The 14,713-nt window shown below is 44.1% G+C and overlaps 1 protein-coding gene across 5 annotated transcripts in view; it reads right to left on the minus strand.

Moving 5' to 3' along the window:
- TGM4 (transglutaminase 4) overlaps positions 1 to 14,713 on the minus strand; it is a 45,453-nt gene that overhangs the window by 14,618 nt on the left and 16,122 nt on the right. For all 5 annotated transcript variants that reach the window (XR_005223973.1, XR_005223975.1, XR_003565330.3 and 2 more), the window contains exons 3-7: positions 5,351 to 5,533; positions 4,878 to 4,984; positions 4,181 to 4,310; positions 3,508 to 3,626; positions 1,525 to 1,632 (exon numbers count right to left, since the gene is read on the minus strand). Coding sequence is in view for 1 of the 5 variants with exons in the window: in XM_007064326.4 (XP_007064388.2) it covers positions 1,525 to 1,632; positions 3,508 to 3,626; positions 4,181 to 4,310; positions 4,878 to 4,984; positions 5,351 to 5,533 (647 nt within the window). In the remaining 4 variants the exon portion in view is untranslated. The remainder of the gene's footprint in view (positions 1 to 1,524; positions 1,633 to 3,507; positions 3,627 to 4,180; positions 4,311 to 4,877; positions 4,985 to 5,350; positions 5,534 to 14,713) is intronic.

Here is a 14,713-nt window from a genome sequence, read left to right on the forward strand (position 1 = left end):
CTGCACTTAACCTGAGTTGCTCGCACACTTGCAGTGGTTGTGCACCACGCAACTGGTCACCCATGTTACATGAAAATCTGGCTCTGACGGTGTTGTAATTAGACTTAACAGTTACTGCCGCATTTCCTAGAGCTGCTGTCCCAGGCTGGCTGCAGACTCAGGTAGACAGAACTGTGTCGGCTAGACGCCCATCACCTTTGGAAGATTTTCCTTGTAGTCATAAGGGCTTGAGACAGCTGTGTTTCTTCACAGAAAACTTGCAGTGTGTTGCCCCTGAATCCCTGTGTTCAAAGCAGGACTCCGACAATGACTCCCCAGGTGACCTTGGGCAAATCACGTCCCTGTTCTCTGCCTCAGTTTCCCCAAAAATGGGGCTCTATTTACCTGCTCCACAGGGCTGCAGGGATGGACGGGGATGAAGCCTTGGAAGGTGGCATGTGCTGAGGACGGTTACACTTTTGCAGCTCTTTAACCTTGTATCCCCTGGCAGAACATGATCCACCCCCACTGGTGGACCGGTGGCCACGGTCTCCTCTTCCTTCCCCCCCGCCACTGCATTGCTGTCAATAGGGCCAGCTGCAGGTGGGCTGATATCACCCACTCTGATCTGTAGCTGGCAGCCCTTGGGCAGCAGCCGCTGCGGCGGCAGGGGGCCCGGGACTGCCAGAGCCGGAGGGAACGGACTAGGGAGTGATGCGGCAGCTCAGGGAGGAGGTCGCTCCGAGGGGGCGCGGGCGGACAGCGATGGAGGGAGGCAGTGGGGCCTGCGGTTGCAGAGGACGCCCGCAGAAGTAGGTGCTAACGCGGCTGCAAGCGGCCCGTCCCCCCGCTGGGAGCAATAGTGTAAAAAAAAATGGGGGGTGGGGCACCGCTTTTTGGTGCCCCCAAATCTTGGCACCCTAGGCTGCCACCTAGTGGTTACACTGGCCCTGCAGGCAAGAGACCCAGTGGAACTCAAACCTGTCATGGGGATCCCTTCTGTGCCTGCACTTGCTCTGGGCACAGGGCACCCACTGTAGCTATGGCAGTTAGCAAGGCGGTCAGCCAGCTGCCCATGTTCTTCCTGTAAGGCTCAGACATCCAGAGAGGAGGTGTAACTGCTGCTCAGAGGAGCTGTAACTCAGCATGCATTTTGCATCATAAGTTCTTTGAGTGCACTGAAAGGGGAACATACCATGTACAACAGCTGTTCTCCTGATTCTTGCCCCACCCTCCTCAGCTGCAGCGAGTACCACTTCAGCATAGCAGCCATGAATCCGAGAGCACTGGCTAGATAATGTGGGGATGCTACATTGCAGCTACCTTTTCCCTCGGCCAGTTTCTTCAGATCCTGTCCTTCAGATCCATGTGCGTTATAAGCAAAAATCCATTTCAAATTAGGCCTGTAATGGTTTTCTAAATGCCAGGGGCAGGGAAGAGATTGAGACAGACAAACAGGTGGAAGAGGGGTTGGGACAAACTGATTTGCAGCAGCGAAACAAAAAGAAATGAGATAATGGCAAGTCACTTCTCGGAGAGACTCACCAAAGCAGCCATGGCTCTGGACACTATCACAGGATCTTTTCTAACTTTATGCTTGAGTTTACTTTTGTCCAGGAGATACATACATGAGTCCAAGACGTCTTCCTCAAACTGTTTTGGAGAGAAAAAACAAAGGCCTGTTTACGTGCTGCTCCAGATGCAAACTGCCTGATGCTAACAAGTCCATTTGCGCAAAAAAACCGAGGAGGCCTTGTGGCACCATAGAGACTAACACATTTATTTGGGGCATAAGCTTTCGTGGGCTAAAACCCATTTCACTGGAGTTTTCTTACAGCAACTAATCTATAGGACTGAGATTAACCTCCAAACCTTCTTTATTATGTCAGATGAATTTAGTGTCCATGAAAGGTACTGGATTGACTTCCATGGAGACTGAAGTTCACCAGTTATCTACAGAACAGGGCCCCAGAACTGCCATACCTCTGCCTTAGGCCTGAAATGGAAGGACCTCATCTGGGGGGCAAGCATAGACCAGTCTCCATGCATTAATATAGAGGACCTTATCCAGCAATCCTTACTCACATGAGTAGTTTTTAGTTACATTAATAGTCTCACCAAAGTGAGTGGAAGTACTCATGTGAGTAACAAAAGCTTGTGAGAGTAAAAGGGAGAATGAACATATATTGCAACCTAACTGTAGAGAGACAAGGTGGGGGAGATAATATCTTTTATTGGACCAACTTCTGTAGGTGAGAAAGACATATATACACAGAGCTCTTCTTTAGTCCTCTGAGACCTTTCTCCCTCACAGGGTCTCAGAGCCCAGATTCCAATCTGAATGCAAACATCTACACTGCAATTTTATAGCCCCTGCAGCCAAAGCCCCGCAAGCCCGAGTCAGCTGATCCGAGCCAGCCACAGCCATACCGTCTGTCTTTTATTTCAGTATAGATGTACCTATTACTTTGGTTTGTTTTTTTATTTATTACTTGTGTGAACACACAATTTAAGAAATATGCCAAAGAGCACAAGAGACCAAAGCTCTCTCTTTATCTATAGCACACATACAGATTTCTCCACTTCTCTGCTAATGGTATCTCAGAGCTGTCCTGGAGGGTGACCTTTCTGAGTTACCGGGTAGTTCACCCATCATGCCCATTCAGTCACTGGTCAACCAGTAAATGTGTAAATTACATGATGAGGTCTTTAGACCTTTTGGGCCCAGTTCTCCCCTTTCTTACACTGATGTAACAGTGTGAAGAATCAGGTCTTTTATTTCGTAACACTTTCTGAATATCATTATCACATTAATAACAACCACTTTTTAAATCAAATCTATTGTTTAGGGTTTTATATTGTCTGCAATCACGGTAATATCTGAGTGCCTACCATGTTAAATCAACAGCAATAGCAAAGTCCCTCGTGGACTTCATGGAGTTTCTGGCATGTCTCCCTTTTCGGGGTAAAAAACTCTTCTTGGACTAGGGTTTTTGCTTTCTATCTTTTAGATTTCATTAATTTACCTTTTAAAACCATGTCTTGGGGGACTGTGGCTTGGTGTAGGGGGGTTTGAGTAGAAGGGTGTCCGTGCTGTGTCATTCATATGGTGGGGAGGCCTTTTTGAAGAATAAGATTTCACAATGTTTCCTAAAGATGATTAGACTCTGGATTTGCCTGAGGTCCTCTGGAAGTTGGCTTCATAGCCACCTCCCCTCTACCAAGAATGCTTTTTCTCACATGCTTCATGTTGGACATTGTGATCTGACTATAAATATATAAAACTCCATTCTCAAGCCCTGATTCAGGAAGGAACTTAATCGTGTGTGTTACTTTAAGCATGTGAGTATTCCCTTTGAAATGAATAAGATTACTCATGACCTCTGAGATGTGTGTGTGCTTACGTAGCTCCTTGAACTGGGGTCTCAGCGAAAGGTCACATTTGTTGGAATAGTACCTGCTTATGTTGAGAGAGAGAGAGAGAGTGTGTGTGTGTGTGATCACGCCCATATTATTACAGTCTTTTACCTGTCCAAAATTCCAGGGTCTTCCAGCTATATTTTGTACTGATCCAACATAGATGTAGCCTGTGTCACTGAGAACGTATTCCAATCTTTCAGTATCATTAGGCATGAAAACTGTGTCAGCTGAAGAAAACACATGAACATGTTACTTGATTTTCATGCACTTGGTAGAAAACTTTTCAAAGGCTCAACAAGTCTTTTCTGTTCTTGAAACATAAAGCTAGTGAAGCCTAGAGTTAGCAGCACTGGTTCCAGACTAATGATTAAACAGCGTTCAGATTTAATCCTGAACTTTCTTCCTTCCCTGGAAAAATAACCATGTTCTCTATGGAATAGTAGAAAACGTCTTTCTTTTCAACACCTACTTCTTCAGAGTGAACTGGACAGTGAACCCCTTTTTCCCATCGATGAGCAGCTACTCAGAGAAACAGTGCCATTGGCTTAAATGGGACCATTAGTGTGAATAATGGAGCACCAATGGAAGTAAGGGATTCACAGTCAGGCCCAGTATCAGTGCTAAATATTATTGGCTGACGTTCCATGGCTTGCAGAATTAGGCGTCAGTGTTTTAAAGAGAAGAGGAGCAAGAAACTGAGACTAAAGAAGGAAAGTATAAAGAACACATCATCTCCTATAGCAGTCATTGTAACTACATGTCACGAGGCCATTTCTATTACCTTCACACCAAGGGTTGAACAACACGTAGACAACTTTGTTTCCAGGGTTATAAATGTGAGGTCCAGTTTTCACACTCAGAAAGTATTTTCCAACAGCTGCATCTGCCGGACTGGTCACAGTTACCAGGCACTAAGCAAAGCACAAGGCAGGCGATTATCCATCACATTGCCCCCTCTTCAATGTGAACAAATGTGGTACAAGTAACACTCTCTGATCTTACAGCAATGAAACTAGTCAAGCCTGTGGCACGTGCTGAAGGGAGAAATGGATGGGATGAGGACAAGGCAGCTGTCAGAATATAGCAATAGAGCGATGAATTCAATGGGATGGTGTTTCTCCTATAAAGCTAGTGAGCAGACAGCAGAAGCCAATCTCAGAGCTCTGAGTATTCTCCCATGTCTCCCAATTAACTCCCCTTCCCATATTGCAGTGACTCTTTTCCAGGCATAGAAAAGGGCTGGGCACAGCTTCCCTTGAAGCCTGCTGATGCTGTTTCATCTTGCGTCCATCTGCCTCAGAGCAAGCCCCTAGGGAGTGACACAAGTGTTCTCTCCCCCCCCAAGGCTGAGTGTAGTCCCTGCTTCCACAGCGCCCTCCAGCCCTGGCATACCCAGAGCACCCACTCTGCCATTGCAGCACCGAGTGGTCCTTTCATTTGCCACTTGAATAAATTATGTGTACAAGTGATCTATCTACCTCCTTCCCATTGGTGTTAGAGATGTTGGCACACCAGCACCGGGAGTCCTGCCCAGACCTCAGGTTCATCGACAAAAGGGTCTCGTTGGATTCCATTGGTTTCTCACCTGGAAACAGATCAACACAAAATACAGAGGAGGTGTGAATCAGCATGTGATAAGATGACAAGGTCTAATGGTTAGACCAAGTGTATGGTAGTTAAGACTACAAGGTTCTATTTCCTGTCCTCATGCTTTGATCTATAATCTAGCTACCAGCCAAGGTATGGAAGAAATTAAGTCTCCGCCATGATGACGTAGTATAAAATTGGCCAGGTGCATTATGGTGCATCCAATCCTTCACTCTTCACCATAGCAGCATTGGCTAGTGTTGAGACTGGATACCATACAAGTCTCGTCGGGCTAGCATGCCTGAGTATGGCAACTCCTGCATTGCTAGACATACCATTGAGAGCTAAAGAGTTGTGTTCTTACCGACACTGAGCTGCACCACCACTTTGTCATTGTCTTTCAGCTCCCGGTCAAAGGTCAGCTTTAACTGAAACACCTGCCCTCGTCTCACAATCAGACTGGTGTTTTCATGATATTCCTCAGTGTGGTGAAGCCCGGCATTTTGCTTTTGGAGCAAATCAACTCCAAGGGTCTTCAGGCTGCTGGCTGGAAACAATGAGCAAGGAGGGAGAAAGAGAAATGGTTTGATGTTAAAACTCTCCGGGGGGGTGGGGGGGGCAAATTCCAGTTGCTTTTACTGTTTACTATGTTAAATAACGAAAACAACTGAGCGTAGCTTCTATTCTTAGTGGGACCCAACTCCCAAGCCCATCTCCAAGTGTTTGATGAATAAGTGCAAACAGCCTTTAAATAATTTTAGGACCGACTCACGTTAGGACCCCAAACAGTCATCCTGCCCCCAACTTCCCCCCGCCTCAGTGTTAACTAGTCAATAATATCGTGCAAGGGCTGAAGAACCAGAGGATGAAAGGGACTAGAAATAACAGTGAAACAGAACAGGCTCTGATTACCCAGTGCCCAAATTGAACGAAATGTACAAAATACAAATAAATTAGATGCTTAAAATTCCTTCAGTTTTCTTAAATTCAGATGTCACTGGCAGCAGAGTGTAACCAAGCCATAGACACAACAGGCCTAGTTCATCTCTGCACTCAACCAGCGCTAGGCACAGGGCCCAAAACGGGAGACAAAGGTGACTTTATGCCACTCTTGCCTTACCCAATCTGGGTGCCAATGTAGGGCTGCTCTGCCTTGGGCCTGGCTGCCAAAGGCCCCAAGGGACATCGAGGCAGCTGGGAACTGCCAGAGCACAGAAGCACTTCACTCATGTCTCCATTCCCTCAGGAATAGCCCCCAATGTGTCCTCTGAGTGGGGACCTGCTGTCATAACTGGCATTGAACTGTCTATGCTGATGCTATGCCACATGGGAGGCTTCCCTTATCTCAAGGGCATTCCTCAGAGCAGCCAGTGTAAAGGGACTGCAGCACAGGGATGACGTAACCGGCATCTAAATGCAGCATCAGGAGTAGAACCTAGAACCTTCATTTCCAAAACCACAGGCCTCCACCACACAAATTAAGCTTGTGCTGCTCCTTCAGCTCTGCTTGTAGAGGTCTTCATTTCTGGACGTGTAGGAGCTACGTGTTCAGACCCTGTGGCGAGGGGTTGGGATGGCTGGAACAACAGATAGTTGTCTGATGCCAGATGTGTTCAGTTTAGCTGGCAATTGTGTTGTTTGTGCCTGTTGCCCCTCTGGCACAATGGAACTCTATGAGGGTGAAGTTCAACTGTGGGGGAAGGAACTTTCTCAAGGGCTGGCCCAGGACTGTGGAATGAACTCCTGTAGGCACTAAAGACCATCACAAACCTCACCAGCGTGCACACCGAGTGCAAGACACATTTCTTTGACTCTACCTTCTTTCATTTACACATAGAGTGCGTGTGTGTAGATATTAACAAACAAATACACAAAACCACTCCCTGGCGCACACTTCCCCTCCTGGGGTGAGGGTGATAAAACAAACACAAGACAGATGTTAGCTACATTGTTTAACGCACTACCAGAGGGTGCTCAGATATAGTGGTGAGGTGCATGATATAAGAACCTATATAGAAGAGAGTAGCTTATCTGCATCACTCTCCAAAATATTCAGTTACTGGGTTTCTGCAATGCGCTTCACTCCCGCCCCTTCTAAATACAATAAACGATTAGTTGTTCAGGATTTTTTGAGAGAACAAACTGAAAACAGAACCAAGCAGAGCAAGGGGATTGCCACCTTTTGCCATGGCTGCTCATGCATGCCCTACTTCTCAGGGGATGTGAGCACTGTCAGCTCTATACAATGTGCCTTGCGTAACCATTTTCTTGGTCAACAAAACCTTGGATTCATCCTTGTCACTTAAGGGGACGTTGCCATGGTTTGGAAACTCAACTTTACTGCTCTGGAGTTTAGTCTTCTGTGCTATCAGCTGACATGAGCTAGGCAGGTGCTGAGCCGAGACTCCTGCTTATTGCATGACAAATGCAACCCGACAACAAATTTTGGACGGGATATTAAACTGCATGCTTCAGGGCTTCAGCCGATCTCTAGCTATTAGAGAGAAGTGTGAGACCTGTCGGGGAAGCAGCTTACTTCATGCCTGCCTACTGTGGGATTCTTATACCCTCCTCTGCACCAGCTGGTATTGGACACTCTCAGATACGAGGGACTAAATGGATCTTAAGTCTTATCCAGTATGGCAGTTCCTGTGTTCCTAATGCTGTGGTGCCAGCTCATAGTCTAGGCTATGAATTCTTTGGGGGCATGGATTATATTTTCACTGCGATGGGGTTTTGCTCTTTGAGCAGTACCTCTATTGTGCTACAGCAATACGAATCATCCTCCTCCTCACTGCCCGTGTTAAAATAATACCAGCATCAAGCTAATCTTTGAGCCTCCTGTGGACGTTTGTTCTTCCTGTTGATTTCCAATAAGTACCATAGTGAACTCTCACAAACAAAACCAGACTGATTAAATTTTAGGCATAGACCCCCTCGTTTTTAGCTCTTTAAAATAGATTTCTGAAGCTCTTTGGAAGGAATCTCCTCAGTGTACCATCAGTATGGTTTTATCACGGGTGGAGAATACTGTAATCACTTCAGTTTATATAGGAGGAAAGTATTCATTTCCAGGCCTATTCAGAAAGTATTAAAAGGTCTGCACTGGCATTTAACTAGCACAGCGTAGCTTCAAGGATCTGTCCTCTTCAAGGGTTTTACTTCTAAGTGTATTCTCCTTACAGCAAGGATTATCTCTGTGTCTGTATCTTGTACAGACCTGAGCACATCATTTGTGCTTACCAGATAATAATTAATAGTAATAACAGATGTCTCTTTGAAGCCATATTTGGACTGCTAAGATTTAGAGTTTCAAGATCCAGTCCTGCCAGGTGCAGAATATCCTTAGTTCCTAATGAATTAGACTGTGCTGATATCATTGGGAGCTCAGAGCAATGGGAAACAGCATCCCACGGGACACTGCAGAAGGCACTTAGCACCATGTAGGACTGGGCCCTTGTAAACTATTACCACTAGTAAATTTCATTTGGGAATCTGTGCTCATGACCAGTTGAAAAACATTTCACCCGGGAACACCCTGACCAACCAAGAAACAAAGGGAGCATTAGAGTGATGAAACGGTACTCAGCTAAATGTATTGTCAGACTAGAGTGGGGGCAGTGTTTAAACTTTAAGGCCCGGCTGATATCCTGACCTCACTGAAATCAAGGGGAATTTTGCCCTTGACTTCAATGGGGCCAGGATTTCACCCTAGTAGTATTATTCCTGTTTACCTCTAGTAAAACAATTAGTCATACAGATGCCACATTCTAAAAAACTCCTCCTGATAGTTTTTGTTCTATTACTGAACAACACAGGGGCCCCAATTCTTCCCTCCACTAAGACAATTTTGTGACACTCACCCAGAGCAAAGCAGCCTGAAAGCCATTTTCATCATAGTGGCCCCTACACCACGTCCTACTCTGCGGTGAGTGCAGGGAGTTTGAGCAGGCCATCCTTGCGCCCCAGCAGTCTCCAGCTTTCATAACAGCCCTCTGGGGCCTTTGGCACCCAGTGTAACTTAGAGCAGCCTTAAGGCTGCTCTTAATTTATTCCAGTGCCCAGGAATGGGGAAGGGTGGTAAAGAAGCACCTTTGTACTCCACCCTCTGAGCAACATGGGTGCCCCTTAGCTGCAGCTGAGGCTCAGAGCTATGGTATCAAGACAAATCCACTCTGCTACAAGAGGCAAAAAAAATCACAGGGGTCTGGCAATGGCAGAACAAAGCTAACACAGTCATATTTAAAATGAATTTCCTTGGGGCACTCATACCTTGGTCTCTTGCTGTTAGAGTGCAAAGATGTGACAACACAAACCAAGGAGTGCCAAGAAAAAGGTTAGGTAACTTTCTATTTAAGTGCACCGACGCAGTTTTTATTTACACTCTAAGCTTCCAGTAAATACTCATTTATAATTACTGTGTAAATCTTGGTTGCTTATGACTAAGGCAGGCATAACTTGTGACAAGCATGTGTGGAAGATCTAGGTGTGCTATTGCACTCCATATGCTTTATAAAAATAGGTTTAGAAGTGTGAATAGGATGTAACTGGAATATGCTTCGTGCAAAAGGTCACTTGTAAGGTACCATTACAAAGCTTATAATCTACTAAGAGTATTCAACCTATTTGTATGAATGCATCATTCTTGTATCTGAAGCTAGAAATATGAAGTATAACTCTGAGGTCCTATTGTAATTATGCAAAGTGTGGGCCAATTATGCCAAGTGTGGTTTACAATCTTGATGGCTCCCATGGACTAAAAAAATTGGTTGTAAATAGCTCTGTTTACTTGTAAGCCTTCCTGCGTTGGTGAGAGTCAGGCCTGGAAGAATGGAGGCTGGGGTCTCACAGGACATGTGACTATGTCATCTGGTACTGGAATCCATCTTAAACCTGGTGCTTTTCCATTTAGAAGGACGGGTGGGGACCTAGAGAGACAAAGGATTCCCACCTTGTGCCAAAGCTATAAAAGGGGGTGGAACAGAAGAAAAGGCGTCTCAGTCATGAGAAAGCCCCTGCTTTTCCCGTAAGATGCCTGCTGGACGAACAAGGACTGTACCAGGGGAAAGGATCGGGCCCAGACTAGGAAGGAATCTAGTCTGTGAAAGAAGCTTATTGGAACTTCTCTAGGGGTGAGATATTACCTTTATCAGTTTCTTAATGTATTAGGCTTAGACTTGCGTGTTTTGTTTTATTTTGCTTGGTAACTTACTTTGTTCTGTCTGTTATTACTTGAAACTCTGGAGTCCCAAGCTGGCAGAGAAAACGGGCTCAGAGGTAAATTCAGCACATCAGGTCACAGTCCCAAGGGGGTCTCTGTGACTGAACCTGTCACACCAGGAATTTAAAAGGTTCTCATGGCAGCAGAAAAAGAACAGAGTCAAAGGCCAGGGGGGTAATTTCAAAGAGAAAAGAACCTGTAGGATGGTTGGACAGACGTAGCTACATTAACTGCATCATGGAACATGACATTAGGGTAAGCAAGAACCAGTCACAACATCTAAGAAATAAACCTAGTGCCCAGCCACTTAGCTGTACTAAATTAGATGCTAACAGAGTTAGGGATTGACTCATCTGGATCAGACCAACAGCTGTACTAAATTAGATGCTAACAGAGTTAGGGATTGACTCATCTGGATCAGACCAACAGCTGTACTAAATTAGATGCTAACAGAGTTAGGGATTGACTCATCTGGATCAGACCAACAGCTGCATGAGGAAATGTTTGATAATTTCCCAAACATTATTTGACAGCTTAAATGGACCCCAGCATACTCTCTCAAGCTCCTTAGTGTGACAAGTCAGACCTACAATGACTATATCAGAGGATTACAGAAAAATATTTGTGCCTGTTTTCCCATTTTGTTTACTTTGTGTTTTTGCAGCTCTTTATATAGAACCAGTTTCACTATTTCCCGTATGAAGTAAGAGCTTCACGGCAAAGTTAAATCAAGTTATAACTCACGTGGTGTCTAACTCCAGTCCTGTCCACACACAATATCTCTTCATTTGAGTGTGGTGGTGCTTTCAACTCGAGTTGGCTGGCCCGTCTGGGGGAAGAGGCTGCAGCTTGAGTCAGCGCAACTCATCAGCTGCTAACACAATCATTCTGTGCAGCACAACGGAGATTTCACAATGCGGCTGCTCTCACTCAAGCTAGGCTAACTTGAGAGGAGTTAACTCGGGTGTAAATAACTTGAGTTAACTCTGCAGTGAAGATACAGTCTTAGTAAGCTATGCAGAGTCCCCTGTAGTTTGTGTCTTTCAAACAGCAACAAGGAGAGAAAAACATTTTTAAATATAGGAAAATATAACTATAAAATGATAAAAACTGGCAGGGTCTCAAGTGCATGTTTAATGGTTGAAAGGATTTTTATTTTTTAAATTCTCTAGATTTCAAATTGACAAAGTCCTTTCACATGAACAAAGATATGCAGTTACAAGGGCTGAATTCTCACAACTAGGCTCCCTCAGAAAATTATGTATAAGCAAACAAACAGGTATAATTTGTTTCAGAGTAGCAGCCATGTTAGTCTGTATCCGCAAAAAGAAAAGGAGTACTTGTGGCACCTTAGAGACTAAGAAATTTATTTGAGCATAAGCTTTCATGCAGCATCCGAAGAAGTGAGCTGTAGCTCACAAAAGCTTATGCTCAAATAAATTTGTTAGTCTCTAAGGTGCCACAAGTACTCCTGTTATTTTTAGGTATAATTTGGTAATTTGGTCACAAATGTGGATTAACTGGAAGTCACAATAAAAATTTATTTATAGAACATAGTGTATTATTTATAGGATAGTTTTACATCATATTTCCTGAAGTTCATTGGGATAGTATTAGTTTACAGTTACCAGAGGTTTTTTAACTTAATCATTATAATAATCTTTTAAGTCTCTGTTTTCCAACCTTATGTATGTTCTTTATGGTTTTTTTGTTAACTGAATTGATTCTGTTTGTGCATTCAGAGCATACCTGAGAGCTCGATTTATATCTCAGCGTATTTTTGCCTGGTAAATGTTTTAATAATAAGCATAATAATTGCATAACAATTAATAATAATTATAAGCAGAGTTGGTTACACATCTTACAGTTAAGGTTTTTCAACACTTACTATTCTGAGACTCTGTTTATGGTTGCTTATAATTTTGCCAATTTTAAACCATTCAGGTTGAAAATTCCCATGCTAAGTGTCTGCCTCACGCTGAATTCTTTTGGAAAATCTTAAATCTTTTTTGCATCCTCAGTTTTGGCATTTGCTAACTTCTGAGTGCTTGACTTTGCAATGTTCTAGTAAGATAGTTTTTTGATGTAACATGTATGGAGAAAAGGTAAAGAGAAAAATGGAGAGAGAGAAAGAGAGAGTAGATATAACAGAAATATTCTCCGCATACTAAAGCTTGACATGGTTCTATTCTGTGAGTGCGCATCTGCATAGTTAGTTAAATAGATAGAAATACACGTTTTTTGTTAGCTCTTTATTATTTTGTTCACGGCAGCTGCAAACAGTTCCAAACACTGGCTAAGATTGTCCCTTCATATGGCAAAAGACACAGAAAGGGTTTTCTGATTGAAAATCTTTATGAGATTTCCCTTGTGGAGAAACTGGGCTGCCTTACAAAATACAGATTAGTCTCTCACAAATTAGTCTCTCAAATTAGTCTCTCAACCTAGCAGTGTACAACCTTCTTTGGGTAAGGTAGTACAACACCGTAAGCAAGGAGAAGGCTCAGATATGTATAGTAGAGTGGGATGGGGTCAAGTATGGTCTAAAGAGAAGGCACAGGGGAGACACAACAACAGTTTTCACATATGAAAAAGGTTATTATAAAGAGGACTGTGATCAATTGTGCTCCATGTCCACCGAGGGCAGGCCAAGTAGTAACCAGCTTAGTTTGCAGCAAGGAATATTGAGGCTGGATATTAGGAAAAACTTTCTAATTATACGCACCAGAACTAGTTACCAAGAGAGATTGTGGAATTCCCATCACTGTAGGTTTTTAAGAACAGGTTGGACAAACACATCTCAGGGACGGTCTAGGTTTAGTTGGTCCTACCTCAGCATGGTTGGGGACGGACTAGTCACCTCGAGAGGTCCCTTCTAATCCTTCATTTCTGTGACTTCATGGTACCATGGAGGCAGTTGAACCCACCTTCCATGAACAAGGGAGGAGAGCCACATGCATAGGGGCCCCTCCATACACAGACTGGGATAATGATCTGGCTCACTGTTAGGCCCAGCATTTTAATGCTTACAGCTCCTAAATCTAGTAATTACAGAATTAATTTAAAAATGGGGGTGGTAGAGGGCATGTGTTTGGCTTCAGCGGGAGTAAGGATTACTCAGGAGAGCTTCTGGATTGTGGAATTGAGCCTTTAAGCTTTGGTAGGATGGTTCAGAGTCAGACCAGGTGACAAATTACAATTTGGACTGTAGAATTTACTACCCGGATTTAATAGCAATCATTTACCACTACAATGGGGACCTGTGTGCAGACTTCTTCTCGCAGCCAAGCTCAAAGCAGCAGAGATGGAAGAGTCCCTAAGAACTTCCCACCGAAGCCTGCCCGTGGGGATCTGTAGCACAACTTGGACTCTGTTAGGTGATGATTTACCTCAGGATCTGTATTTTGTAAGGCAGCCCAGTTTCTTACATATCAAGCAGCACAAAGGGCCATTGTACTGTAAACAGTTCAGTGACAGTGACAAGTTACTCATCATTGCACTGGACTTATTAACAAGGAAAAGGGGAATTAAACATGCAAGTGGGTGCATGTGTTTTATATCTATCTGTTCGCCGAAATTTCAGGAGAGAAGCTGAAGCAGAAGAAAATCTGTATAGTTGGGAAGTACACTTAGGGCCATTAGAGGGAGATCTGGAGAACTGAAAAGAAGAACCCATTGGGCATGGGCGGCAGTGAAAGAGATGCCAGGAGTGCTGTGGAACCAGCAATTCAGTAACAAACCGAAAGGAAAAGTGCATGCTGGGTGTATTTGTCCCTGCCTGCTCTATGGTTTGGAAATGGTCAGTCCTACAGAGATGGAAGAAAAGAAGATAGTAGTAGAAAATAATACACAAGGAGGATGGCAGGCAAACGGCTGGTAGACAGACTGCGCATGGAAGAAGTCGGGGGAAGATGAACTTGGGACTCTCAGTGATAGGCTTGAAAGCTCGTTTGTTCACAGAGCACAGAACGACCAGCACAGAAAACACAGGCGGAAGAGGACAGAAAGAATGGCATGGAAGACTGAGGGGATATATGATGGAAAGATTTTATCAAGAAAAGCCTGAAGGGAAAAGGCTGGAACTCCAAGACCTCTGAACCCGGGACACGGACCAGAAAGACAGGCAAAGAATCCTGGACCCCTCCGACTCTGTGTAAACAGGAAAAGGAGTGGAGAAGAAGTGTATGTATCTTAACTTTAGCTTAACTTCTGTACCTGGAAAGATAATGGAGCAAATAATTAAGGAATCAATTTGCAAACACCTAGAAGATAATAAGGTGATAAATAACAATCAGCATGGATTTGTCAAGAACAAACCAACCTGATAGCTTTCTTTGACGGAGTAACAAGCCTTGTAGATGAGGGGAACAGATGATGTGGTATATCTTGACTTTAGTTAGGTTTTTGATAGTGTCTCCCATGACCTTCTCATAAACAAACTAGGGAAATACAACCTAGATGGAGCTACTATAAGGTGGGCGCATAACTGCTTGGAAAATCATTCCC

This window comes from Chelonia mydas, chromosome 2 (assembly GCF_015237465.2).
Source record: "Chelonia mydas isolate rCheMyd1 chromosome 2, rCheMyd1.pri.v2, whole genome shotgun sequence".
In the NCBI taxonomy this organism is placed as follows: Eukaryota; Metazoa; Chordata; order Testudines; family Cheloniidae; genus Chelonia; species Chelonia mydas.